This window comes from Brienomyrus brachyistius, unplaced genomic scaffold (genome assembly GCF_023856365.1).
Source record: "Brienomyrus brachyistius isolate T26 unplaced genomic scaffold, BBRACH_0.4 scaffold1104, whole genome shotgun sequence".
Classification (NCBI taxonomy): Eukaryota; Metazoa; Chordata; class Actinopteri; order Osteoglossiformes; family Mormyridae; genus Brienomyrus; species Brienomyrus brachyistius.
This window is the reverse complement of record NW_026043379.1, coordinates 10,831-35,556: the sequence shown is the minus strand read 5'-3', so window position 1 is coordinate 35,556 and position 24,726 is coordinate 10,831. Positions and strand designations below refer to the sequence as shown.

The 24,726-nt window shown below is 45.7% G+C and overlaps 4 protein-coding genes across 4 annotated transcripts; all 4 read right to left on the bottom strand.

Moving 5' to 3' along the window:
- Positions 1-117: 117 nt before the first annotated feature.
- LOC125730273 (nicotinamide/nicotinic acid mononucleotide adenylyltransferase 1-like) lies at positions 118-3,214 on the bottom strand. The gene is made up of 5 exons (XM_049005769.1): positions 3,152-3,214; positions 2,105-2,213; positions 1,669-1,852; positions 1,410-1,558; positions 118-1,007 (listed from the first exon to the last, which is right to left on the bottom strand). Exons 1-5 carry the CDS (start codon positions 3,212-3,214, stop codon positions 592-594), a joined length of 921 nt encoding a protein of 306 aa, XP_048861726.1. The 3' UTR covers positions 118-591.
- Positions 3,215-6,446: 3,232 nt separating this feature from the next.
- Positions 6,447-9,488, bottom strand: LOC125730272 (nicotinamide/nicotinic acid mononucleotide adenylyltransferase 1-like). The gene is made up of 5 exons (XM_049005768.1): positions 9,426-9,488; positions 8,379-8,487; positions 7,943-8,126; positions 7,684-7,832; positions 6,447-7,280 (listed from the first exon to the last, which is right to left on the bottom strand). Exons 1-5 carry the CDS (start codon positions 9,486-9,488, stop codon positions 6,865-6,867), a joined length of 921 nt encoding a protein of 306 aa, XP_048861725.1. The 3' UTR covers positions 6,447-6,864.
- A 3,343-nt stretch (positions 9,489-12,831) lies between these two features.
- On the bottom strand, positions 12,832-15,760 carry LOC125730270 (nicotinamide/nicotinic acid mononucleotide adenylyltransferase 1-like). Its single transcript, XM_049005767.1, has 5 exons — positions 15,698-15,760; positions 14,651-14,759; positions 14,215-14,398; positions 13,956-14,104; positions 12,832-13,553 (listed from the first exon to the last, which is right to left on the bottom strand). Exons 1-5 carry the CDS (start codon positions 15,758-15,760, stop codon positions 13,138-13,140), a joined length of 921 nt encoding a protein of 306 aa, XP_048861724.1. The 3' UTR covers positions 12,832-13,137.
- A 3,343-nt stretch (positions 15,761-19,103) lies between these two features.
- On the bottom strand, positions 19,104-22,032 carry LOC125730269 (nicotinamide/nicotinic acid mononucleotide adenylyltransferase 1-like). Its single transcript, XM_049005766.1, has 5 exons — positions 21,970-22,032; positions 20,923-21,031; positions 20,487-20,670; positions 20,228-20,376; positions 19,104-19,825 (listed from the first exon to the last, which is right to left on the bottom strand). Exons 1-5 carry the CDS (start codon positions 22,030-22,032, stop codon positions 19,410-19,412), a joined length of 921 nt encoding a protein of 306 aa, XP_048861723.1. The 3' UTR covers positions 19,104-19,409.
- Between the last annotated feature and the right edge of the window lie 2,694 nt (positions 22,033-24,726).

Genomic DNA, 24,726 nt, shown 5'->3' with positions numbered 1-24,726 from the left:
CACCGCTTTCCCGCCCTGAGCCGCCGGACCAGAATCTCCTCGGAGCCGTCCAGAAGTCGTTCTCCATGGCCTCGCCAAACTCCTCCCATAGCCGAGTTATTGCCACAGCGACCGCCGAAGCCGCGTCCCGCTCGGCCCGCTGGTAATCATCAGCTGCCTCCGGAGTCCCACAGGCCAGAAAGGCCCAATAGGACTCCTTCTTCAGCTTGACAGCATCTCTGACCACCGGTGTCCACCAAATTCCATCTTTACAAACCACTAATCCCCACCGTAAAGTCATGGTATCGGTGGGGGGGGGGGGGGGGTCCTATTTCAGGCAGCAGAGGGTGCAAAGAGGAGCATATCCAGGATGGGATACCAGTCCCAGGCCAGGATAAGTGGGCTGAAGATGGATAGAAGGAAACAAGGGGACTGTGCAAGGGGAAGTTTTGATTGATACCTGTTTTTTGAGGTGGCCCCTTGGGTGCAATCTCTGCCTCCTCAAGCTTCCTCCTCTTGGTGATGCATTAAGGGGATTCCAAACCAATGGGAAGATGGAAATGGCAAGTTGACGAGGCTACAGGAGGGCAGAGTGGCAGAGGGGGGTTGTGCTTACTCCTGCGTTCTTGCACATTTCTGGAGAGGAGCCAGCACAACCCCTTCGTTCCTCTGCTCACTCTCCGCATTGTACAGCTGCCGCTCCTGAATGTAGCCGAGCACCGGGTCGGGCAGAAGGTAGCGGACACTGTGGCCACACCGCAGCCCGTGGCGGATGCGAGTGGCCGACACATCGTTGGCCACCCACTCCTGCACCACGTGGATGTTGCTGCGGTGTGGCAAGAGGAGGTCGGAGCCCTGTATGAAGGCTTCCGCATCCGATCCGCCGCGGGTGATGCACACCAGTCCAAATGTGCTGGCAATCTCCTCGATGTGCTGAGGCTTCCACAGCCCCGGCACACCGAATGATTCCAGCACATCAGCACCGCAGAGTAGCATCACGCGCGGCTCACCTGAGGAGGCAGCGGAAACATCAGTATTAAATGATGCAGTTCACAGATCCCCAGGGGGAAATCAGGTTACTGAACTGAGTGTGACAGCAAAAGAATGAAGATTCACACCCAGCTACTACATTTATGGGCAGGAAAAGCAAACAAGAATCCACATTCCATCTTTGCAAACCATTAATCCCCACCCTAAAGTCATGGTATGGGTGGGGGGACCAATTTCAGGCAGCAGAGGGTGCAAAGAAGAGCATATCCAGGATGGGATACCAGTCCCAGGCCAGGATAAGTGGGTAGAAGATGGATAGAAGGATGGATGGATGTTGTATGTCTATTCAAGTGTTCCGATAATTTCAACACCATCGAGGGGAGCGGCATAATGCAGTAAGAAGGCAAAGGGACTGTGTAAGGGGAAGCTCCAATTATTACCTGTTTTTTTAGGTGCAATATCAGGCTCTTCGAGCTTCCTCCTCTTGGTGGCACTGCTGGCATCCATGCGTTTTCTTTTCCTGCCAGGTTTTGCAGTGCCTACCACATCAGTGTCCGGTTCCTGGGAGAGCAGTTCCTGTTGTTGATGCCTGGGAGCAGATGTTAAAGATTAGTTCAGCCAACAGTGGGTGTAGCGGTCAAAGGAAAAGACTCATAGCTGAAAGTTGGGGTCCTTCTTTCACCCTTAGGGCGAGCTCACCGTAGCACTTTGACTGTCTCTTGCCAGTCGGCCTGCCTGCTCTCCCAGCTGTCCACCTCAATCCAGCTGGAGCTCTCTACCGCCAGCTTGGCCATTTCCACCCGATGGCTGGCCTCGATCAGGCCTATCTTCTTGTAGCCATCGCCCACTGGTGACAGGATCCCCTTCACCACTTCATACCGTCCTGTGGAAGCCAAGCACAGCACAGGTGTCCTATGTTGAGTGCGGTTCATGCTTTTTAACAAAGTAAGTTTCACATTTAAACTTCGATGAGCTAAAAGTTAATACAGCGCTATGAACCAGTAAAGAGGCTGGGTATGTCATACTTAATGTTCCCATTAAAAATGGCAACTTTTTACATGAAACCGGGCCGGCACATGCATTTTGTCAGCAGCTTATGACAGGCCAGTGTGCCGTGTATGAAGGCTAGCAGTACCCGTGTCCTCCAGGTGATCTCTTGCCAGTTCAAACATGCGCAGGTGCATATTTGTCACTGGGTTGAAAGACCCACAAGACAGCAGCACCACCTTTGATTTCTTCGGTACCTGCAGAAAATGAAATGGGAAACATTAGAGAATGACACTAATGTGCATGTAGTCACATGCAGGTTTCTGAATGGGCAGAAGGACAGGGTCCAATGACGGCACCAGACTGCTACTGATTTTCTAAAGCGCAATGACTTATTCCAAACTACCACTTATGTCAATAATCTTCCATCCAGCTGTGTGACATAGATAGATATTATACTAAGCATTACTGTATGTAGCATAGTCTATTCATATTGTGGTTGTTTTCTTTCTACAGATTTCTATTTAGATTTTATCTAGACTATTTTATTTTATATTGTTCTTGTGTCTTTGTGTTGTGGCAGTCTGCATAAGCACTTTCCTCCGGGATCAATAAAGTTTTCTGATTCTAGTGACATTCCAACTATCAACCTAAGGTCTTAACCCACTGAAAGATACACCAAAACAAGCAGGATGCTTCAGCTTCTTACTCTAGGTTCTTAGTTTTATAATAGTATTTCAGTACTTAATCCAGCAATAATCTGTAACACTGCTTTGAATATTTCCCTCAACAGAATTCTGAAAGTGATTTCCATGACAGAAATCTGTTTATAGATAAGGATATAACGCACCATACTACTGACCAACTTTAAGTTATGCATTTCAGTTGCGATCCAAATTACGGCACGAGCGTCATTTTTGTGATTTTCAAAGTGACTGCTTATCCTAATTCGCAGTTATCATGAACATGAATAGAACAGACGTAGTTTAATCGCATATTTCAGTGAAAGCTATCCCACATCACAAAATAAATGGTCTAACGCTTTACTACCAGTACATCAATCAAAGCAGAAGATAATAGGTCTTGTTCGCTTTTTGCCCAAACGGGATACAAGCCCGAACGAACCGATCATCTCCAGTTGTAATCAACACATGTTCAGCCCTCCGTATACTTAAGCACTCGTGGCCCAAAGTACCTCATCAAAGGTCCGCGCAGTGCGTGTGCGCTTAGCGCTAGCGATGGGACGTTTCCGAGACATTGGCCGTTATGATGTGACTGACGATACTGGAAGCTTTGAACCCGTGCGCGCAAATTTGAACCCAGCTGCGGTAAACCACGCCCACAGTTGTGTGACGAAATCTGAACTGTGTCTGCCGACGAATCAAAATGAATCTTACTTTAAATGGAAATATGTATAGCAGATAATAAATGCGCAAGCGCACATATTGGAATACTTTGCCGAAAGCCAATACACCTCATGCAACGTTTTGGAATTCTAAAGTGCAAAGCATTTATTGGACATTTGCATTGTAACACTGGAAATGGGATGCTTCCGAGACATCGAAGCTTGGACCGCCCCCATTAAGTACTTTTTCGAAGCTCGTATGGACACCAATTGCCATGTGACTGTGACCTTGGAAGCTACGAAGTTTTAGAACGCATGTACAGTTGTGTGACGAAATCTTATCTTTGTCTGCCGACGAATCAAAAAGAACATTACTTTAAATGGAAATATGTATTATGGTGTGAGGTTGCTTTTCTAGGGTTGGGCTTGGCTCCTTAGTGCCAGTGAAAGGAACTCCTAATGCTGCAGCATTCAAAGCCATTTTGTACAATTTCATGCTCCCAACGTTGTGGGAACAGTTTGGGGATGGCCCCTTCCTTTTCCTACATGACTGTACACCAATGCACAAAGCAAGGTCCATAAGCACGTGGATGAGCAAGTCTGGTGTGGAGGAACTTCACTGGCCTGCACAGAGCCCTGACCTCAACCGGATAGAACACCTTTGGGATGAATTAGAGCAGAGACTGTGAGCCTGGCCTTCTCGTCCAACATGAGTGCCTGACCTCACAAATGCTCTCCTGGAAGAGCGGTCAAAAATTCCCACAAACACACTCCTACACCTTGTGGACAGCCTTTCCAGAAGGGGTGAAGCTGTTATAGCTGCAAAGGGTGGGTCAACTCCATGTTAAAGCCTTTGTATTAAGAATGGGATGTCATGCCATGACAAAAGTTCATGTGTGTCCCAGTACTTTTGACAATAAAGTGTATATTGACATACCTGTATTTTAATTTATGCACTAGTGAAAAAAAATAATAATTTAAGCAGTGAAAAAACCATCAGCTTGCTGTCTACAAACAACTTCAAGGGTCCAGCACCAAGCACTTAAGCCTCAACATAAAACTTATTACATAGTGTGTAAACTTGTTGATTAAAGCCTTTATATACATAGAATGCCTTCAACATCTACTGACTGGGGACAGTTGTTCAAGTCAATACTCAAGTCATTTAGGATTGTAAAACAGTCTTTATTAAGAGCAATATGGGAATCCCCAAGAAATAATAATTATTGATAATTTATTGATCCCCGTGGAGAAATTGTCTTCATGCCTCCCTCGACTTGCTCTTTGTAGATTGTGATATAAAATTCTTGATTATGCTAATCCGTAATCAATAATGGAATATAGATGATTATGCAAAATGAATTACCTAATCAGTAGTTAACAATTGAGTTTATAATGTGTTGTTGATTTACACATAGTGGTTGAAACAATGTAATTTACTTGTCATTAATTGAACGTATCAAACAATAATGCAAATCTACTTAAGTAAGAAATTTCTATTTTCTATAGAGGAATTAACATGTTTGCCATATATTGCTTGTTCAGCAAGAGGTCCAGGTCAAAGCAAAGGCATGACCTGAGAAGTAAGCTGTTGCAGAAGGTATTATAAAATGCATGCATGGTATTGGATAATATCAAATGTAGAAAAAGAGAACAACGAGTCCTAGAATGATATAGCAAAAGGAAAAGTCCCAAATAGATAGACTTGTTCTAAGCTGATAGGTGGACCTTGAAAAAGTAGAAGGAACTGGTACCTCCAAATGGTCTAGCTTTCCTTTTGCTGCCTGGACCTTGAAAGGCAGACGTAACTGGAACGTCCAGATATCCGACTTGTCCTTGATTTGTCAGATGACTGCCGCATTTTAGGCCATAAAAGATGTATGCATTTGTTGCTCGGGGAGCAGAACACGAGACGCATGATTGCTGGGAGTCTGTTCCCTTTGAGCTCATCGAATAATAAAATTCTGTCAAACACTTAAGCATCGAACTTCGAGAAATTTCTTCCACAAGATCTAGTAAGTTGTCTGCGAAGGGCAGCCACCTGTAGCGGCACCCGGGGAGCTGGGGGTTAAGGGCCTAGCTCAAGGACCCACAGACATGCTGAGGCTGGGTTTGAACCGGTGACCTTGTGATTATAGGCACACAGGATTAGCCCACTGAACGACACGCTGCCTCCCCTTCCCAAATGGGAATATAGAAATGGCAAGATGACGAGGCTAATTTTATGATTTTAATCATATTTCATCATTGAAAGATATGCCATATCACAAAATAAACTAACAGGAAATTTGAAGAAGGCATGTGATGAAAATTAGAGAATGGTTAAGAAGCTTTTGTAGATAAAGCCTACAAATGAATTCTGTCACTTATTTACTTCTTGAAAAAATGAAAAGACAATCTTTATTCTTTAAACTTGACGATTAAAGCCTTTATTTACTTAGAATGCATTCAACATCTACTGACTGGGGACATTTGTTCAAGTCAGTTAGGTTCCCCGCGTGTTTCTGCAGAGAAGCCAATACAATGCCAGCATTCCTCTGCTCACTCTCAGCAGTGTAGAGCCGCCGATCCTGGGTGTAGCTCAGCACCGAGTCGAGCAGCAGGTACCGGACACGTTGTCAGTCACCCACTCGCACAACATGTGGACGTTGCGGCAGTGTGGCCAGAGGAGGTCGGAGCCACCAGTCTGTAGCTGCTGATGATCTCCACGGTGTCCTGGGGCTTCCACAGCCCAGGCTCCCCGAAAGAGTCCAGCACGTCAGCGTCAAACAGCAGCGTCAACCGCGGCTCGTCTGGGGAGGCAGCAGAATCATCAGCATTAAAGGATGCAGTTTACAGATCCATCTATCCATCATCTACCGCTTTTCCAGGTCGGGTCGCGGGAGCAGCAGTCTAAGCAGGGAAACCCAGACTTCCCTCTCCCAGCTGAAGTCAGCAGCACCCCCATCCCCACCATAAACAGTGTTGATGCTGCACCGCTTTCCCGCCCTGAGCCGCCGGACCAGAATCTCCTCGGAGCCGTCCAGAAGTCGTTCTCCATGGCCTCGCCAAACTCCTCCCATAGCCGAGTTATTGCCACAGCGACCGCCGAAGCCGCGTCCCGCTCGGCCCGCTGGTAATCATCAGCTGCCTCCGGAGTCCCACAGGCCAGAAAGGCCCAATAGGACTCCTTCTTCAGCTTGACAGCATCTCTGACCACCGGTGTCCACCAAATTCCATCTTTACAAACCACTAATCCCCACCGTAAAGTCATGGTATCGGTGGGGGGGGGGGGGGGTCCTATTTCAGGCAGCAGAGGGTGCAAAGAGGAGCATATCCAGGATGGGATACCAGTCCCAGGCCAGGATAAGTGGGCTGAAGATGGATAGAAGGAAACAAGGGGACTGTGCAAGGGGAAGTTTTGATTGATACCTGTTTTTTGAGGTGGCCCCTTGGGTGCAATCTCTGCCTCCTCAAGCTTCCTCCTCTTGGTGATGCATTAAGGGGATTCCAAACCAATGGGAAGATGGAAATGGCAAGTTGACGAGGCTACAGGAGGGCAGAGTGGCAGAGGGGGGTTGTGCTTACTCCTGCGTTCTTGCACATTTCTGGAGAGGAGCCAGCACAACCCCTTCGTTCCTCTGCTCACTCTCCGCATTGTACAGCTGCCGCTCCTGAATGTAGCCGAGCACCGGGTCGGGCAGAAGGTAGCGGACACTGTGGCCACACCGCAGCCCGTGGCGGATGCGAGTGGCCGACACATCGTTGGCCACCCACTCCTGCACCACGTGGATGTTGCTGCGGTGTGGCAAGAGGAGGTCGGAGCCCTGTATGAAGGCTTCCGCATCCGATCCGCCGCGGGTGATGCACACCAGTCCAAATGTGCTGGCAATCTCCTCGATGTGCTGAGGCTTCCACAGCCCCGGCACACCGAATGATTCCAGCACATCAGCACCGCAGAGTAGCATCACGCGCGGCTCACCTGAGGAGGCAGCGGAAACATCAGTATTAAATGATGCAGTTCACAGATCCCCAGGGGGAAATCAGGTTACTGAACTGAGTGTGACAGCAAAAGAATGAAGATTCACACCCAGCTACTACATTTATGGGCAGGAAAAGCAAACAAGAATCCACATTCCATCTTTGCAAACCATTAATCCCCACCCTAAAGTCATGGTATGGGTGGGGGGGACCAATTTCAGGCAGCAGAGGGTGCAAAGAAGAGCATATCCAGGATGGGATACCAGTCCCAGGCCAGGATAAGTGGGTAGAAGATGGATAGAAGGATGGATGGATGTTGTATGTCTATTCAAGTGTTCCGATAATTTCAACACCATCGAGGGGAGCGGCATAATGCAGTAAGAAGGCAAAGGGACTGTGTAAGGGGAAGCTCCAATTATTACCTGTTTTTTTAGGTGCAATATCAGGCTCTTCGAGCTTCCTCCTCTTGGTGGCACTGCTGGCATCCATGCGTTTTCTTTTCCTGCCAGGTTTTGCAGTGCCTACCACATCAGTGTCCGGTTCCTGGGAGAGCAGTTCCTGTTGTTGATGCCTGGGAGCAGATGTTAAAGATTAGTTCAGCCAACAGTGGGTGTAGCGGTCAAAGGAAAAGACTCATAGCTGAAAGTTGGGGTCCTTCTTTCACCCTTAGGGCGAGCTCACCGTAGCACTTTGACTGTCTCTTGCCAGTCGGCCTGCCTGCTCTCCCAGCTGTCCACCTCAATCCAGCTGGAGCTCTCTACCGCCAGCTTGGCCATTTCCACCCGATGGCTGGCCTCGATCAGGCCTATCTTCTTGTAGCCATCGCCCACTGGTGACAGGATCCCCTTCACCACTTCATACCGTCCTGTGGAAGCCAAGCACAGCACAGGTGTCCTATGTTGAGTGCGGTTCATGCTTTTTAACAAAGTAAGTTTCACATTTAAACTTCGATGAGCTAAAAGTTAATACAGCGCTATGAACCAGTAAAGAGGCTGGGTATGTCATACTTAATGTTCCCATTAAAAATGGCAACTTTTTACATGAAACCGGGCCGGCACATGCATTTTGTCAGCAGCTTATGACAGGCCAGTGTGCCGTGTATGAAGGCTAGCAGTACCCGTGTCCTCCAGGTGATCTCTTGCCAGTTCAAACATGCGCAGGTGCATATTTGTCACTGGGTTGAAAGACCCACAAGACAGCAGCACCACCTTTGATTTCTTCGGTACCTGCAGAAAATGAAATGGGAAACATTAGAGAATGACACTAATGTGCATGTAGTCACATGCAGGTTTCTGAATGGGCAGAAGGACAGGGTCCAATGACGGCACCAGACTGCTACTGATTTTCTAAAGCGCAATGACTTATTCCAAACTACCACTTATGTCAATAATCTTCCATCCAGCTGTGTGACATAGATAGATATTATACTAAGCATTACTGTATGTAGCATAGTCTATTCATATTGTGGTTGTTTTCTTTCTACAGATTTCTATTTAGATTTTATCTAGACTATTTTATTTTATATTGTTCTTGTGTCTTTGTGTTGTGGCAGTCTGCATAAGCACTTTCCTCCGGGATCAATAAAGTTTTCTGATTCTAGTGACATTCCAACTATCAACCTAAGGTCTTAACCCACTGAAAGATACACCAAAACAAGCAGGATGCTTCAGCTTCTTACTCTAGGTTCTTAGTTTTATAATAGTATTTCAGTACTTAATCCAGCAATAATCTGTAACACTGCTTTGAATATTTCCCTCAACAGAATTCTGAAAGTGATTTCCATGACAGAAATCTGTTTATAGATAAGGATATAACGCACCATACTACTGACCAACTTTAAGTTATGCATTTCAGTTGCGATCCAAATTACGGCACGAGCGTCATTTTTGTGATTTTCAAAGTGACTGCTTATCCTAATTCGCAGTTATCATGAACATGAATAGAACAGACGTAGTTTAATCGCATATTTCAGTGAAAGCTATCCCACATCACAAAATAAATGGTCTAACGCTTTACTACCAGTACATCAATCAAAGCAGAAGATAATAGGTCTTGTTCGCTTTTTGCCCAAACGGGATACAAGCCCGAACGAACCGATCATCTCCAGTTGTAATCAACACATGTTCAGCCCTCCGTATACTTAAGCACTCGTGGCCCAAAGTACCTCATCAAAGGTCCGCGCAGTGCGTGTGCGCTTAGCGCTAGCGATGGGACGTTTCCGAGACATTGGCCGTTATGATGTGACTGACGATACTGGAAGCTTTGAACCCGTGCGCGCAAATTTGAACCCAGCTGCGGTAAACCACGCCCACAGTTGTGTGACGAAATCTGAACTGTGTCTGCCGACGAATCAAAATGAATCTTACTTTAAATGGAAATATGTATAGCAGATAATAAATGCGCAAGCGCACATATTGGAATACTTTGCCGAAAGCCAATACACCTCATGCAACGTTTTGGAATTCTAAAGTGCAAAGCATTTATTGGACATTTGCATTGTAACACTGGAAATGGGATGCTTCCGAGACATCGAAGCTTGGACCGCCCCCATTAAGTACTTTTTCGAAGCTCGTATGGACACCAATTGCCATGTGACTGTGACCTTGGAAGCTACGAAGTTTTAGAACGCATGTACAGTTGTGTGACGAAATCTTATCTTTGTCTGCCGACGAATCAAAAAGAACATTACTTTAAATGGAAATATGTATTATGGTGTGAGGTTGCTTTTCTAGGGTTGGGCTTGGCTCCTTAGTGCCAGTGAAAGGAACTCCTAATGCTGCAGCATTCAAAGCCATTTTGTACAATTTCATGCTCCCAACGTTGTGGGAACAGTTTGGGGATGGCCCCTTCCTTTTCCTACATGACTGTACACCAATGCACAAAGCAAGGTCCATAAGCACGTGGATGAGCAAGTCTGGTGTGGAGGAACTTCACTGGCCTGCACAGAGCCCTGACCTCAACCGGATAGAACACCTTTGGGATGAATTAGAGCAGAGACTGTGAGCCTGGCCTTCTCGTCCAACATGAGTGCCTGACCTCACAAATGCTCTCCTGGAAGAGCGGTCAAAAATTCCCACAAACACACTCCTACACCTTGTGGACAGCCTTTCCAGAAGGGGTGAAGCTGTTATAGCTGCAAAGGATGGGTCAACTCCATGTTAAAGCCTTTGTATTAAGAATGGGATGTCATGCCATGACAAAAGTTCATGTGTGTCCCAGTACTTTTGACAATAAAGTGTATATTGACATACCTGTATTTTAATTTATGCACTAGTGAAAAAAAATAATAATTTAAGCAGTGAAAAAACCATCAGCTTGCTGTCTACAAACAACTTCAAGGGTCCAGCACCAAGCACTTAAGCCTCAACATAAAACTTATTACATAGTGTGTAAACTTGTTGATTAAAGCCTTTATATACATAGAATGCCTTCAACATCTACTGACTGGGGACAGTTGTTCAAGTCAATACTCAAGTCATTTAGGATTGTAAAACAGTCTTTATTAAGAGCAATATGGGAATCCCCAAGAAATAATAATTATTGATAATTTATTGATCCCCGTGGAGAAATTGTCTTCATGCCTCCCTCGACTTGCTCTTTGTAGATTGTGATATAAAATTCTTGATTATGCTAATCCGTAATCAATAATGGAATATAGATGATTATGCAAAATGAATTACCTAATCAGTAGTTAACAATTGAGTTTATAATGTGTTGTTGATTTACACATAGTGGTTGAAACAATGTAATTTACTTGTCATTAATTGAACGTATCAAACAATAATGCAAATCTACTTAAGTAAGAAATTTCTATTTTCTATAGAGGAATTAACATGTTTGCCATATATTGCTTGTTCAGCAAGAGGTCCAGGTCAAAGCAAAGGCATGACCTGAGAAGTAAGCTGTTGCAGAAGGTATTATAAAATGCATGCATGGTATTGGATAATATCAAATGTAGAAAAAGAGAACAACGAGTCCTAGAATGATATAGCAAAAGGAAAAGTCCCAAATAGATAGACTTGTTCTAAGCTGATAGGTGGACCTTGAAAAAGTAGAAGGAACTGGTACCTCCAAATGGTCTAGCTTTCCTTTTGCTGCCTGGACCTTGAAAGGCAGACGTAACTGGAACGTCCAGATATCCGACTTGTCCTTGATTTGTCAGATGACTGCCGCATTTTAGGCCATAAAAGATGTATGCATTTGTTGCTCGGGGAGCAGAACACGAGACGCATGATTGCTGGGAGTCTGTTCCCTTTGAGCTCATCGAATAATAAAATTCTGTCAAACACTTAAGCATCGGACTTCGAGAAATTTCTTCCACAAGATCTAGTAAGTTGTCTGCGAAGGGCAGCCACCTGTAGCGGCACCCGGGGAGCTGGGGGTTAAGGGCCTAGCTCAAGGACCCACAGACATGCTGAGGCTGGGTTTGAACCGGTGACCTTGTGATTATAGGCACACAGGATTAGCCCACTGAACGACACGCTGCCTCCCCTTCCCAAATGGGAATATAGAAATGGCAAGATGACGAGGCTAATTTTATGATTTTAATCATATTTCATCATTGAAAGATATGCCATATCACAAAATAAACTAACAGGAAATTTGAAGAAGGCATGTGATGAAAATTAGAGAATGGTTAAGAAGCTTTTGTAGATAAAGCCTACAAATGAATTCTGTCACTTATTTACTTCTTGAAAAAATGAAAAGACAATCTTTATTCTTTAAACTTGACGATTAAAGCCTTTATTTACTTAGAATGCATTCAACATCTACTGACTGGGGACATTTGTTCAAGTCAGTTAGGTTCCCCGCGTGTTTCTGCAGAGAAGCCAATACAATGCCAGCATTCCTCTGCTCACTCTCAGCAGTGTAGAGCCGCCGATCCTGGGTGTAGCTCAGCACCGAGTCGAGCAGCAGGTACCGGACACGTTGTCAGTCACCCACTCGCACAACATGTGGACGTTGCGGCAGTGTGGCCAGAGGAGGTCGGAGCCACCAGTCTGTAGCTGCTGATGATCTCCACGGTGTCCTGGGGCTTCCACAGCCCAGGCTCCCCGAAAGAGTCCAGCACGTCAGCGTCAAACAGCAGCGTCAACCGCGGCTCGTCTGGGGAGGCAGCAGAATCATCAGCATTAAAGGATGCAGTTTACAGATCCATCTATCCATCATCTACCGCTTTTCCAGGTCGGGTCGCGGGAGCAGCAGTCTAAGCAGGGAAACCCAGACTTCCCTCTCCCAGCTGAAGTCAGCAGCACCCCCATCCCCACCATAAACAGTGTTGATGCTGCACCGCTTTCCCGCCCTGAGCCGCCGGACCAGAATCTCCTCGGAGCCGTCCAGAAGTCGTTCTCCATGGCCTCGCCAAACTCCTCCCATAGCCGAGTTATTGCCACAGCGACCGCCGAAGCCGCGTCCCGCTCGGCCCGCTGGTAATCATCAGCTGCCTCCGGAGTCCCACAGGCCAGAAAGGCCCAATAGGACTCCTTCTTCAGCTTGACAGCATCTCTGACCACCGGTGTCCACCAAATTCCATCTTTACAAACCACTAATCCCCACCGTAAAGTCATGGTATCGGTGGGGGGGGGGGGGGTCCTATTTCAGGCAGCAGAGGGTGCAAAGAGGAGCATATCCAGGATGGGATACCAGTCCCAGGCCAGGATAAGTGGGCTGAAGATGGATAGAAGGAAACAAGGGGACTGTGCAAGGGGAAGTTTTGATTGATACCTGTTTTTTGAGGTGGCCCCTTGGGTGCAATCTCTGCCTCCTCAAGCTTCCTCCTCTTGGTGATGCATTAAGGGGATTCCAAACCAATGGGAAGATGGAAATGGCAAGTTGACGAGGCTACAGGAGGGCAGAGTGGCAGAGGGGGGTTGTGCTTACTCCTGCGTTCTTGCACATTTCTGGAGAGGAGCCAGCACAACCCCTTCGTTCCTCTGCTCACTCTCCGCATTGTACAGCTGCCGCTCCTGAATGTAGCCGAGCACCGGGTCGGGCAGAAGGTAGCGGACACTGTGGCCACACCGCAGCCCGTGGCGGATGCGAGTGGCCGACACATCGTTGGCCACCCACTCCTGCACCACGTGGATGTTGCTGCGGTGTGGCAAGAGGAGGTCGGAGCCCTGTATGAAGGCTTCCGCATCCGATCCGCCGCGGGTGATGCACACCAGTCCAAATGTGCTGGCAATCTCCTCGATGTGCTGAGGCTTCCACAGCCCCGGCACACCGAATGATTCCAGCACATCAGCACCGCAGAGTAGCATCACGCGCGGCTCACCTGAGGAGGCAGCGGAAACATCAGTATTAAATGATGCAGTTCACAGATCCCCAGGGGGAAATCAGGTTACTGAACTGAGTGTGACAGCAAAAGAATGAAGATTCACACCCAGCTACTACATTTATGGGCAGGAAAAGCAAACAAGAATCCACATTCCATCTTTGCAAACCATTAATCCCCACCCTAAAGTCATGGTATGGGTGGGGGGACCAATTTCAGGCAGCAGAGGGTGCAAAGAAGAGCATATCCAGGATGGGATACCAGTCCCAGGCCAGGATAAGTGGGTAGAAGATGGATAGAAGGATGGATGGATGTTGTATGTCTATTCAAGTGTTCCGATAATTTCAACACCATCGAGGGGAGCGGCATAATGCAGTAAGAAGGCAAAGGGACTGTGTAAGGGGAAGCTCCAATTATTACCTGTTTTTTTAGGTGCAATATCAGGCTCTTCGAGCTTCCTCCTCTTGGTGGCACTGCTGGCATCCATGCGTTTTCTTTTCCTGCCAGGTTTTGCAGTGCCTACCACATCAGTGTCCGGTTCCTGGGAGAGCAGTTCCTGTTGTTGATGCCTGGGAGCAGATGTTAAAGATTAGTTCAGCCAACAGTGGGTGTAGCGGTCAAAGGAAAAGACTCATAGCTGAAAGTTGGGGTCCTTCTTTCACCCTTAGGGCGAGCTCACCGTAGCACTTTGACTGTCTCTTGCCAGTCGGCCTGCCTGCTCTCCCAGCTGTCCACCTCAATCCAGCTGGAGCTCTCTACCGCCAGCTTGGCCATTTCCACCCGATGGCTGGCCTCGATCAGGCCTATCTTCTTGTAGCCATCGCCCACTGGTGACAGGATCCCCTTCACCACTTCATACCGTCCTGTGGAAGCCAAGCACAGCACAGGTGTCCTATGTTGAGTGCGGTTCATGCTTTTTAACAAAGTAAGTTTCACATTTAAACTTCGATGAGCTAAAAGTTAATACAGCGCTATGAACCAGTAAAGAGGCTGGGTATGTCATACTTAATGTTCCCATTAAAAATGGCAACTTTTTACATGAAACCGGGCCGGCACATGCATTTTGTCAGCAGCCTATGACAGGCCAGTGTGCCGTGTATGAAGGCTAGCAGTACCCGTGTCCTCCAGGTGATCTCTTGCCAGTTCAAACATGCGCAGGTGCATATTTGTCACTGGGTTGAAAGACCCACAAGACAGCAGCACCACCTTTGATTTCTTCGGTACCTGCAGAAAATGAAATGGGAAACATTAGAGAATGACACTAATGTGCATGTAGTCACATGCAGGTTTCTGAATGGGCAGAAGGACAGGGTCCAATGACGGCACCAGACTGCTACTGATTTTCTAAAGCGCAATGACTTATTCCAAACTACCACTTATGTCAATAATCTTCCATCCAGCTGTGTGACATAGATAGATATTATACTAAGCATTACTGTATGTAGCATAGTCTATTCATATTGTGGTTGTTTTCTTTCTACAGATTTCTATTTAGATTTTATCTAGACTATTTTATTTTATATTGTTCTTGTGTCTTTGTGTTGTGGCAGTCTGCATAAGCACTTTCCTCCGGGATCAATAAAGTTTTCTGATTCTAGTGACATTCCAACTATCAACCTAAGGTCTTAACCCACTGAAAGATACACCAAAACAAGCAGGATGCTTCAGCTTCTTACTCTAGGTTCTTAGTTTTATAATAGTATTTCAGTACTTAATCCAGCAATAATCTGTAACACTGCTTTGAATATTTCCCTCAACAGAATTCTGAAAGTGATTTCCATGACAGAAATCTGTTTATAGATAAGGATATAACGCACCATACTACTGACCAACTTTAAGTTATGCATTTCAGTTGCGATCCAAATTACGGCACGAGCGTCATTTTTGTGATTTTCAAAGTGACTGCTTATCCTAATTCGCAGTTATCATGAACATGAATAGAACAGACGTAGTTTAATCGCATATTTCAGTGAAAGCTATCCCACATCACAAAATAAATGGTCTAACGCTTTACTACCAGTACATCAATCAAAGCAGAAGATAATAGGTCTTGTTCGCTTTTTGCCCAAACGGGATACAAGCCCGAACGAACCGATCATCTCCAGTTGTAATCAACACATGTTCAGCCCTCCGTATACTTAAGCACTCGTGGCCCAAAGTACCTCATCAAAGGTCCGCGCAGTGCGTGTGCGCTTAGCGCTAGCGATGGGACGTTTCCGAGACATTGGCCGTTATGATGTGACTGACGATACTGGAAGCTTTGAACCCGTGCGCGCAAATTTGAACCCAGCTGCGGTAAACCACGCCCACAGTTGTGTGACGAAATCTGAACTGTGTCTGCCGACGAATCAAAATGAATCTTACTTTAAATGGAAATATGTATAGCAGATAATAAATGCGCAAGCGCACATATTGGAATACTTTGCCGAAAGCCAATACACCTCATGCAACGTTTTGGAATTCTAAAGTGCAAAGCATTTATTGGACATTTGCATTGTAACACTGGAAATGGGATGCTTCCGAGACATCGAAGCTTGGACCGCCCCCATTAAGTACTTTTTCGAAGCTCGTATGGACACCAATTGCCATGTGACTGTGACCTTGGAAGCTACGAAGTTTTAGAACGCATGTACAGTTGTGTGACGAAATCTTATCTTTGTCTGCCGACGAATCAAAAAGAACATTACTTTAAATGGAAATATGTATTATGGTGTGAGGTTGCTTTTCTAGGGTTGGGCTTGGCTCCTTAGTGCCAGTGAAAGGAACTCCTAATGCTGCAGCATTCAAAGCCATTTTGTACAATTTCATGCTCCCAACGTTGTGGGAACAGTTTGGGGATGGCCCCTTCCTTTTCCTACATGACTGTACACCAATGCACAAAGCAAGGTCCATAAGCACGTGGATGAGCAAGTCTGGTGTGGAGGAACTTCACTGGCCTGCACAGAGCCCTGACCTCAACCGGATAGAACACCTTTGGGATGAATTAGAGCAGAGACTGTGAGCCTGGCCTTCTCGTCCAACATGAGTGCCTGACCTCACAAATGCTCTCCTGGAAGAGCGGTCAAAAATTCCCACAAACACACTCCTACACCTTGTGGACAGCCTTTCCAGAAGGGGTGAAGCTGTTATAGCTGCAAAGGGTGGGTCAACTCCATGTTAAAGCCTTTGTATTAAGAATGGGATGTCATGCCATGACAAAAGTTCATGTGTGTCCCAGTACTTTTGACAATAAAGTGTATATTGACATACCTGTATTTTAATTTATGCACTAGTGAAAAAAAATAATAATTTAAGCAGTGAAAAAACCATCAGCTTGCTGTCTACAAACAACTTCAAGGGTCCAGCACCAAGCACTTAAGCCTCAACATAAAACTTATTACATAGTGTGTAAACTTGTTGATTAAAGCCTTTATATACATAGAATGCCTTCAACATCTACTGACTGGGGACAGTTGTTCAAGTCAATACTCAAGTCATTTAGGATTGTAAAACAGTCTTTATTAAGAGCAATATGGGAATCCCCAAGAAATAATAATTATTGATAATTTATTGATCCCCGTGGAGAAATTGTCTTCATGCCTCCCTCGACTTGCTCTTTGTAGATTGTGATATAAAATTCTTGATTATGCTAATCCGTAATCAATAATGGAATATAGATGATTATGCAAAATGAATTACCTAATCAGTAGTTAACAATTGAGTTTATAATGTGTTGTTGATTTACACATAGTGGTTGAAACAATGTAATTTACTTGTCATTAATTGAACGTATCAAACAATAATGCAAATCTACTTAAGTAAGAAATTTCTATTTTCTATAGAGGAATTAACATGTTTGCCATATATTGCTTGTTCAGCAAGAGGTCCAGGTCAAAGCAAAGGCATGACCTGAGAAGTAAGCTGTTGCAGAAGGTATTATAAAATGCATGCATGGTATTGGATAATATCAAATGTAGAAAAAGAGAACAACGAGTCCTAGAATGATATAGCAAAAGGAAAAGTCCCAAATAGATAGACTTGTTCTAAGCTGATAGGTGGACCTTGAAAAAGTAGAAGGAACTGGTACCTCCAAATGGTCTAGCTTTCCTTTTGCTGCCTGGACCTTGAAAGGCAGACGTAACTGGAACGTCCAGATATCCGACTTGTCCTTGATTTGTCAGATGACTGCCGCATTTTAGGCCATAAAAGATGTATGCATTTGTTGCTCGGGGAGCAGAACACGAGACGCATGATTGCTGGGAGTCTGTTCCCTTTGAGCTCATCGAATAATAAAATTCTGTCAAACACTTAAGCATCGGACTTCGAGAAATTTCTTCCACAAGATCTAGTAAGTTGTCTGCGAAGGGCAGCCACCTGTAGCGGCACCCGGGGAGCTGGGGGTTAAGGGCCTAGCTCAAGGACCCACAGACATGCTGAGGCTGGGTTTGAACCGGTGACCTTGTGATTATAGGCACACAGGATTAGCCCACTGAACGACACGCTGCCTCCCCTTCCCAAATGGGAATATAGAAATGGCAAGATGACGAGGCTAATTTTATGATTTTAATCATATTTCATCATTGAAAGATATGCCATATCACAAAATAAACTAACAGGAAATTTGAAGAAGGCATGTGATGAAAATTAGAGAATGGTTAAGAAGCTTTTGTAGATAAAGCCTACAAATGAATTCTGTCACTTATTTACTTCTTGAAAAAATGAAAAGACAATCTTTATTCTTTAAACTTGACGATTAAAGCCTTTATTTACTTAGAATGCATTCAACATCTACTGACTGGGGACATTTGTTCAAGTCAGTTAGGTTCCCCGCGTGTTTCTGCAGAGAAGCCAATACAATGCCAGCATTCCTCTGCTCACTCTCAGCAGTGTAGAGCCGCCGATCCTGGGTGTAGCTCAGCACCGAGTCGAGCAGCAGGTACCGGACACGTTGTCAGTCACCCACTCGCACAACATGTGGACGTTGCGGCAGTGTGGCCAGAGGAGGTCGGAGCCACCAGTCTGTAGCTGCTGATGATCTCCACGGTGTCCTGGGGCTTCCACAGCCCAGGCTCCCCGAAAGAGTCCAGCACGTCAGCGTCAAACAGCAGCGTCAACCGCGGCTCGTCTGGGGAGGCAGCAGAATCATCAGCATTAAAGGATGCAGTTTACAGATCCATCTATCCATCATCTACCGCTTTTCCAGGTCGGGTCGCGGGAGCAGCAGTCTAAGCAGGGAAACCCAGACTTCCCTCTCCCAGCTGAAGTCAGCAGCACCCCCATCCCCACCATAAACAGTGTTGATGCTGCACCGCTTTCCCGCCCTGAGCCGCCGGACCAGAATCTCCTCGGAGCCGTCCAGAAGTCGTTCTCCATGGCCTCGCCAAACTCCTCCCATAGCCGAGTTATTGCCACAGCGACCGCCGAAGCCGCGTCCCGCTCGGCCCGCTGGTAATCATCAGCTGCCTCCGGAGTCCCACAGGCCAGAAAGGCCCAATAGGACTCCTTCTTCAGCTTGACAGCATCTCTGACCACCGGTGTCCACCAAATTCCATCTTTACAAACCACTAATCCCCACCGTAAAGTCATGGTATCGGTGGGGGGGGGGGGGGTCCTATTTCAGGCAGCAGAGGGTGCAAAGAGGAGCATATCCAGGATGGGATACCAGTCCCAGGCCAGGATAAGTGGGCTGAAGATGGATAGAAGGAAACAAGGGGACTGTGCAAGGGGAAGTTTTGATTGATACCTGTTTTTTGAGGTGGCCCCTTGGGTGCAATCTCTGCCTCCTCAAGCTTCCTCCTCTTGGTGATGCATTAAGGGGATTCCAAACCAATGGGAAGATGGAAATGGCAAGTTGACGAGGCTACAGGAGGGCAGAGTGGCAGAGGGGGGTTGTGCTTACTCCTGCGTTCTTGCACATTTCTGGAGAGGAGCCAGCACAACCCCTTCGTTCCTCTGCTCACTCTCCGCATTGTACAGCTGCCGCTCCTGAATGTAGCCGAGCACCGGGTCGGGCAGAAGGTAGCGGACACTGTGGCCACACCGCAGCCCGTGGCGGATGCGAGTGGCCGACACATCGTTGGCCACCCACTCCTGCACCACGTGGATGTTGCTGCGGTGTGGCAAGAGGAGGTCGGAGCCCTGTATGAAGGCTTCCGCATCCGATCCGCCGCGGGTGATGCACACCAGTCCAAATGTGCTGGCAATCTCCTCGATGTGCTGAGGCTTCCACAGCCCCGGCACACCGAATGATTCCAGCACATCAGCACCGCAGAGTAGCATCACGCGCGGCTCACCTGAGGAGGCAGCGGAAACATCAGTATTAAATGATGCAGTTCACAGATCCCCAGGGGGAAATCAGGTTACTGAACTGAGTGTGACAGCAAAAGAATGAAGATTCACACCCAGCTACTACATTTATGGGCAGGAAAAGCAAACAAGAATCCACATTCCATCTTTGCAAACCATTAATCCCCACCCTAAAGTCATGGTATGGGTGGGGGGACCAATTTCAGGCAGCAGAGGGTGCAAAGAAGAGCATATCCAGGATGGGATACCAGTCCCAGGCCAGGATAAGTGGGTAGAAGATGGATAGAAGGATGGATGGATGTTGTATGTCTATTCAAGTGTTCCGATAATTTCAACACCATCGAGGGGAGCGGCATAATGCAGTAAGAAGGCAAAGGGACTGTGTAAGGGGAAGCTCCAATTATTACCTGTTTTTTTAGGTGCAATATCAGGCTCTTCGAGCTTCCTCCTCTTGGTGGCACTGCTGGCATCCATGCGTTTTCTTTTCCTGCCAGGTTTTGCAGTGCCTACCACATCAGTGTCCGGTTCCTGGGAGAGCAGTTCCTGTTGTTGATGCCTGGGAGCAGATGTTAAAGATTAGTTCAGCCAACAGTGGGTGTAGCGGTCAAAGGAAAAGACTCATAGCTGAAAGTTGGGGTCCTTCTTTCACCCTTAGGGCGAGCTCACCGTAGCACTTTGACTGTCTCTTGCCAGTCGGCCTGCCTGCTCTCCCAGCTGTCCACCTCAATCCAGCTGGAGCTCTCTACCGCCAGCTTGGCCATTTCCACCCGATGGCTGGCCTCGATCAGGCCTATCTTCTTGTAGCCATCGCCCACTGGTGACAGGATCCCCTTCACCACTTCATACCGTCCTGTGGAAGCCAAGCACAGCACAGGTGTCCTATGTTGAGTGCGGTTCATGCTTTTTAACAAAGTAAGTTTCACATTTAAACTTCGATGAGCTAAAAGTTAATACAGCGCTATGAACCAGTAAAGAGGCTGGGTATGTCATACTTAATGTTCCCATTAAAAATGGCAACTTTTTACATGAAACCGGGCCGGCACATGCATTTTGTCAGCAGCCTATGACAGGCCAGTGTGCCGTGTATGAAGGCTAGCAGTACCCGTGTCCTCCAGGTGATCTCTTGCCAGTTCAAACATGCGCAGGTGCATATTTGTCACTGGGTTGAAAGACCCACAAGACAGCAGCACCACCTTTGATTTCTTCGGTACCTGCAGAAAATGAAATGGGAAACATTAGAGAATGACACTAATGTGCATGTAGTCACATGCAGGTTTCTGAATGGGCAGAAGGACAGGGTCCAATGACGGCACCAGACTGCTACTGATTTTCTAAAGCGCAATGACTTATTCCAAACTACCACTTATGTCAATAATCTTCCATCCAGCTGTGTGACATAGATAGATATTATACTAAGCATTACTGTATGTAGCATAGTCTATTCATATTGTGGTTGTTTTCTTTCTACAGATTTCTATTTAGATTTTATCTAGACTATTTTATTTTATATTGTTCTTGTGTCTTTGTGTTGTGGCAGTCTGCATAAGCACTTTCCTCCGGGATCAATAAAGTTTTCTGATTCTAGTGACATTCCAACTATCAACCTAAGGTCTTAACCCACTGAAAGATACACCAAAACAAGCAGGATGCTTCAGCTTCTTACTCTAGGTTCTTAGTTTTATAATAGTATTTCAGTACTTAATCCAGCAATAATCTGTAACACTGCTTTGAATATTTCCCTCAACAGAATTCTGAAAGTGATTTCCATGACAGAAATCTGTTTATAGATAAGGATATAACGCACCATACTACTGACCAACTTTAAGTTATGCATTTCAGTTGCGATCCAAATTACGGCACGAGCGTCATTTTTGTGATTTTCAAAGTGACTGCTTATCCTAATTCGCAGTTATCATGAACATGAATAGAACAGACGTAGTTTAATCGCATATTTCAGTGAAAGCTATCCCACATCACAAAATAAATGGTCTAACGCTTTACTACCAGTACATCAATCAAAGCAGAAGATAATAGGTCTTGTTCGCTTTTTGCCCAAACGGGATACAAGCCCGAACGAACCGATCATCTCCAGTTGTAATCAACACATGTTCAGCCCTCCGTATACTTAAGCACTCGTGGCCCAAAGTACCTCATCAAAGGTCCGCGCAGTGCGTGTGCGCTTAGCGCTAGCGATGGGACGTTTCCGAGACATTGGCCGTTATGATGTGACTGACGATACTGGAAGCTTTGAACCCGTGCGCGCAAATTTGAACCCAGCTGCGGTAAACCACGCCCACAGTTGTGTGACGAAATCTGAACTGTGTCTGCCGACGAATCAAAATGAATCTTACTTTAAATGGAAATATGTATAGCAGATAATAAATGCGCAAGCGCACATATTGGAATACTTTGCCGAAAGCCAATACACCTCATGCAACGTTTTGGAATTCTAAAGTGCAAAGCATTTATTGGACATTTGCATTGTAACACTGGAAATGGGATGCTTCCGAGACATCGAAGCTTGGACCGCCCCCATTAAGTACTTTTTCGAAGCTCGTATGGACACCAATTGCCATGTGACTGTGACCTTGGAAGCTACGAAGTTTTAGAACGCATGTACAGTTGTGTGACGAAATCTTATCTTTGTCTGCCGACGAATCAAAAAGAACATTACTTTAAATGGAAATATGTATTATGGTGTGAGGTTGCTTTTCTAGGGTTGGGCTTGGCTCCTTAGTGCCAGTGAAAGGAACTCCTAATGCTGCAGCATTCAAAGCCATTTTGTACAATTTCATGCTCCCAACGTTGTGGGAACAGTTTGGGGATGGCCCCTTCCTTTTCCTACATGACTGTACACCAATGCACAAAGCAAGGTCCATAAGCACGTGGATGAGCAAGTCTGGTGTGGAGGAACTTCACTGGCCTGCACAGAGCCCTGACCTCAACCGGATAGAACACCTTTGGGATGAATTAGAGCAGAGACTGTGAGCCTGGCCTTCTCGTCCAACATGAGTGCCTGACCTCACAAATGCTCTCCTGGAAGAGCGGTCAAAAATTCCCACAAACACACTCCTACACCTTGTGGACAGCCTTTCCAGAAGGGGTGAAGCTGTTATAGCTGCAAAGGGTGGGTCAACTCCATGTTAAAGCCTTTGTATTAAGAATGGGATGTCATGCCATGACAAAAGTTCATGTGTGTCCCAGTACTTTTGACAATAAAGTGTATATTGACATACCTGTATTTTAATTTATGCACTAGTGAAAAAAAATAATAATTTAAGCAGTGAAAAAACCATCAGCTTGCTGTCTACAAACAACTTCAAGGGTCCAGCACCAAGCACTTAAGCCTCAACATAAAACTTATTACATAGTGTGTAAACTTGTTGATTAAAGCCTTTATATACATAGAATGCCTTCAACATCTACTGACTGGGGACAGTTGTTCAAGTCAATACTCAAGTCATTTAGGATTGTAAAACAGTCTTTATTAAGAGCAATATGGGAATCCCCAAGAAATAATAATTATTGATAATTTATTGATCCCCGTGGAGAAATTGTCTTCATGCCTCCCTCGACTTGCTCTTTGTAGATTGTGATATAAAATTCTTGATTATGCTAATCCGTAATCAATAATGGAATATAGATGATTATGCAAAATGAATTACCTAATCAGTAGTTAACAATTGAGTTTATAATGTGTTGTTGATTTACACATAGTGGTTGAAACAATGTAATTTACTTGTCATTAATTGAACGTATCAAACAATAATGCAAATCTACTTAAGTAAGAAATTTCTATTTTCTATAGAGGAATTAACATGTTTGCCATATATTGCTTGTTCAGCAAGAGGTCCAGGTCAAAGCAAAGGCATGACCTGAGAAGTAAGCTGTTGCAGAAGGTATTATAAAATGCATGCATGGTATTGGATAATATCAAATGTAGAAAAAGAGAACAACGAGTCCTAGAATGATATAGCAAAAGGAAAAGTCCCAAATAGATAGACTTGTTCTAAGCTGATAGGTGGACCTTGAAAAAGTAGAAGGAACTGGTACCTCCAAATGGTCTAGCTTTCCTTTTGCTGCCTGGACCTTGAAAGGCAGACGTAACTGGAACGTCCAGATATCCGACTTGTCCTTGATTTGTCAGATGACTGCCGCATTTTAGGCCATAAAAGATGTATGCATTTGTTGCTCGGGGAGCAGAACACGAGACGCATGATTGCTGGGAGTCTGTTCCCTTTGAGCTCATCGAATAATAAAATTCTGTCAAACACTTAAGCATCGGACTTCGAGAAATTTCTTCCACAAGATCTAGTAAGTTGTCTGCGAAGGGCAGCCACCTGTAGCGGCACCCGGGGAGCTGGGGGTTAAGGGCCTAGCTCAAGGACCCACAGACATGCTGAGGCTGGGTTTGAACCGGTGACCTTGTGATTATAGGCACACAGGATTAGCCCACTGAACGACACGCTGCCTCCCCTTCCCAAATGGGAATATAGAAATGGCAAGATGACGAGGCTAATTTTATGATTTTAATCATATTTCATCATTGAAAGATATGCCATATCACAAAATAAACTAACAGGAAATTTGAAGAAGGCATGTGATGAAAATTAGAGAATGGTTAAGAAGCTTTTGTAGATAAAGCCTACAAATGAATTCTGTCACTTATTTACTTCTTGAAAAAATGAAAAGACAATCTTTATTCTTTAAACTTGACGATTAAAGCCTTTATTTACTTAGAATGCATTCAACATCTACTGACTGGGGACATTTGTTCAAGTCAGTTAGGTTCCCCGCGTGTTTCTGCAGAGAAGCCAATACAATGCCAGCATTCCTCTGCTCACTCTCAGCAGTGTAGAGCCGCCGATCCTGGGTGTAGCTCAGCACCGAGTCGAGCAGCAGGTAC

What these genes read in the sequence shown, in the direction of transcription:
- LOC125730273 (XM_049005769.1), bottom strand. Translation starts at nt 3,214, where the DNA reads ATGTCTCGGAAACGTCCCATCGCTAGCGCTAAGCGCACACGCACTGCG. An exon ending in CTGCGCGGACCTTTGATGAG is followed by an intron (nt 2,214 to 3,151) that starts GTACTTTGGGCC and finishes CATTTTCTGCAG; the next exon opens with GTACCGAAGAAATCAAAGGT. An exon ending in AGATCACCTGGAGGACACGG is followed by an intron (nt 1,853 to 2,104) that starts GTACTGCTAGCC and finishes TGGCTTCCACAG; the next exon opens with GACGGTATGAAGTGGTGAAG.
- LOC125730272 (XM_049005768.1), bottom strand. Translation starts at nt 9,488, where the DNA reads ATGTCTCGGAAACGTCCCATCGCTAGCGCTAAGCGCACACGCACTGCG. An exon ending in GAGACAGTCAAAGTGCTACG is followed by an intron (nt 7,833 to 7,942) that starts GTGAGCTCGCCC and finishes ATCTGCTCCCAG; the next exon opens with GCATCAACAACAGGAACTGC. An exon ending in TATTGCACCTAAAAAAACAG is followed by an intron (nt 7,281 to 7,683) that starts GTAATAATTGGA and finishes TTAATACTGATG; the next exon opens with TTTCCGCTGCCTCCTCAGGT.
- LOC125730270 (XM_049005767.1), bottom strand. Translation starts at nt 15,760, where the DNA reads ATGTCTCGGAAACGTCCCATCGCTAGCGCTAAGCGCACACGCACTGCG. An exon ending in AGATCACCTGGAGGACACGG is followed by an intron (nt 14,399 to 14,650) that starts GTACTGCTAGCC and finishes TGGCTTCCACAG; the next exon opens with GACGGTATGAAGTGGTGAAG. An exon ending in TATTGCACCTAAAAAAACAG is followed by an intron (nt 13,554 to 13,955) that starts GTAATAATTGGA and finishes TTAATACTGATG; the next exon opens with TTTCCGCTGCCTCCTCAGGT.
- LOC125730269 (XM_049005766.1), bottom strand. Translation starts at nt 22,032, where the DNA reads ATGTCTCGGAAACGTCCCATCGCTAGCGCTAAGCGCACACGCACTGCG. An exon ending in GAGACAGTCAAAGTGCTACG is followed by an intron (nt 20,377 to 20,486) that starts GTGAGCTCGCCC and finishes ATCTGCTCCCAG; the next exon opens with GCATCAACAACAGGAACTGC. An exon ending in TATTGCACCTAAAAAAACAG is followed by an intron (nt 19,826 to 20,227) that starts GTAATAATTGGA and finishes TTAATACTGATG; the next exon opens with TTTCCGCTGCCTCCTCAGGT.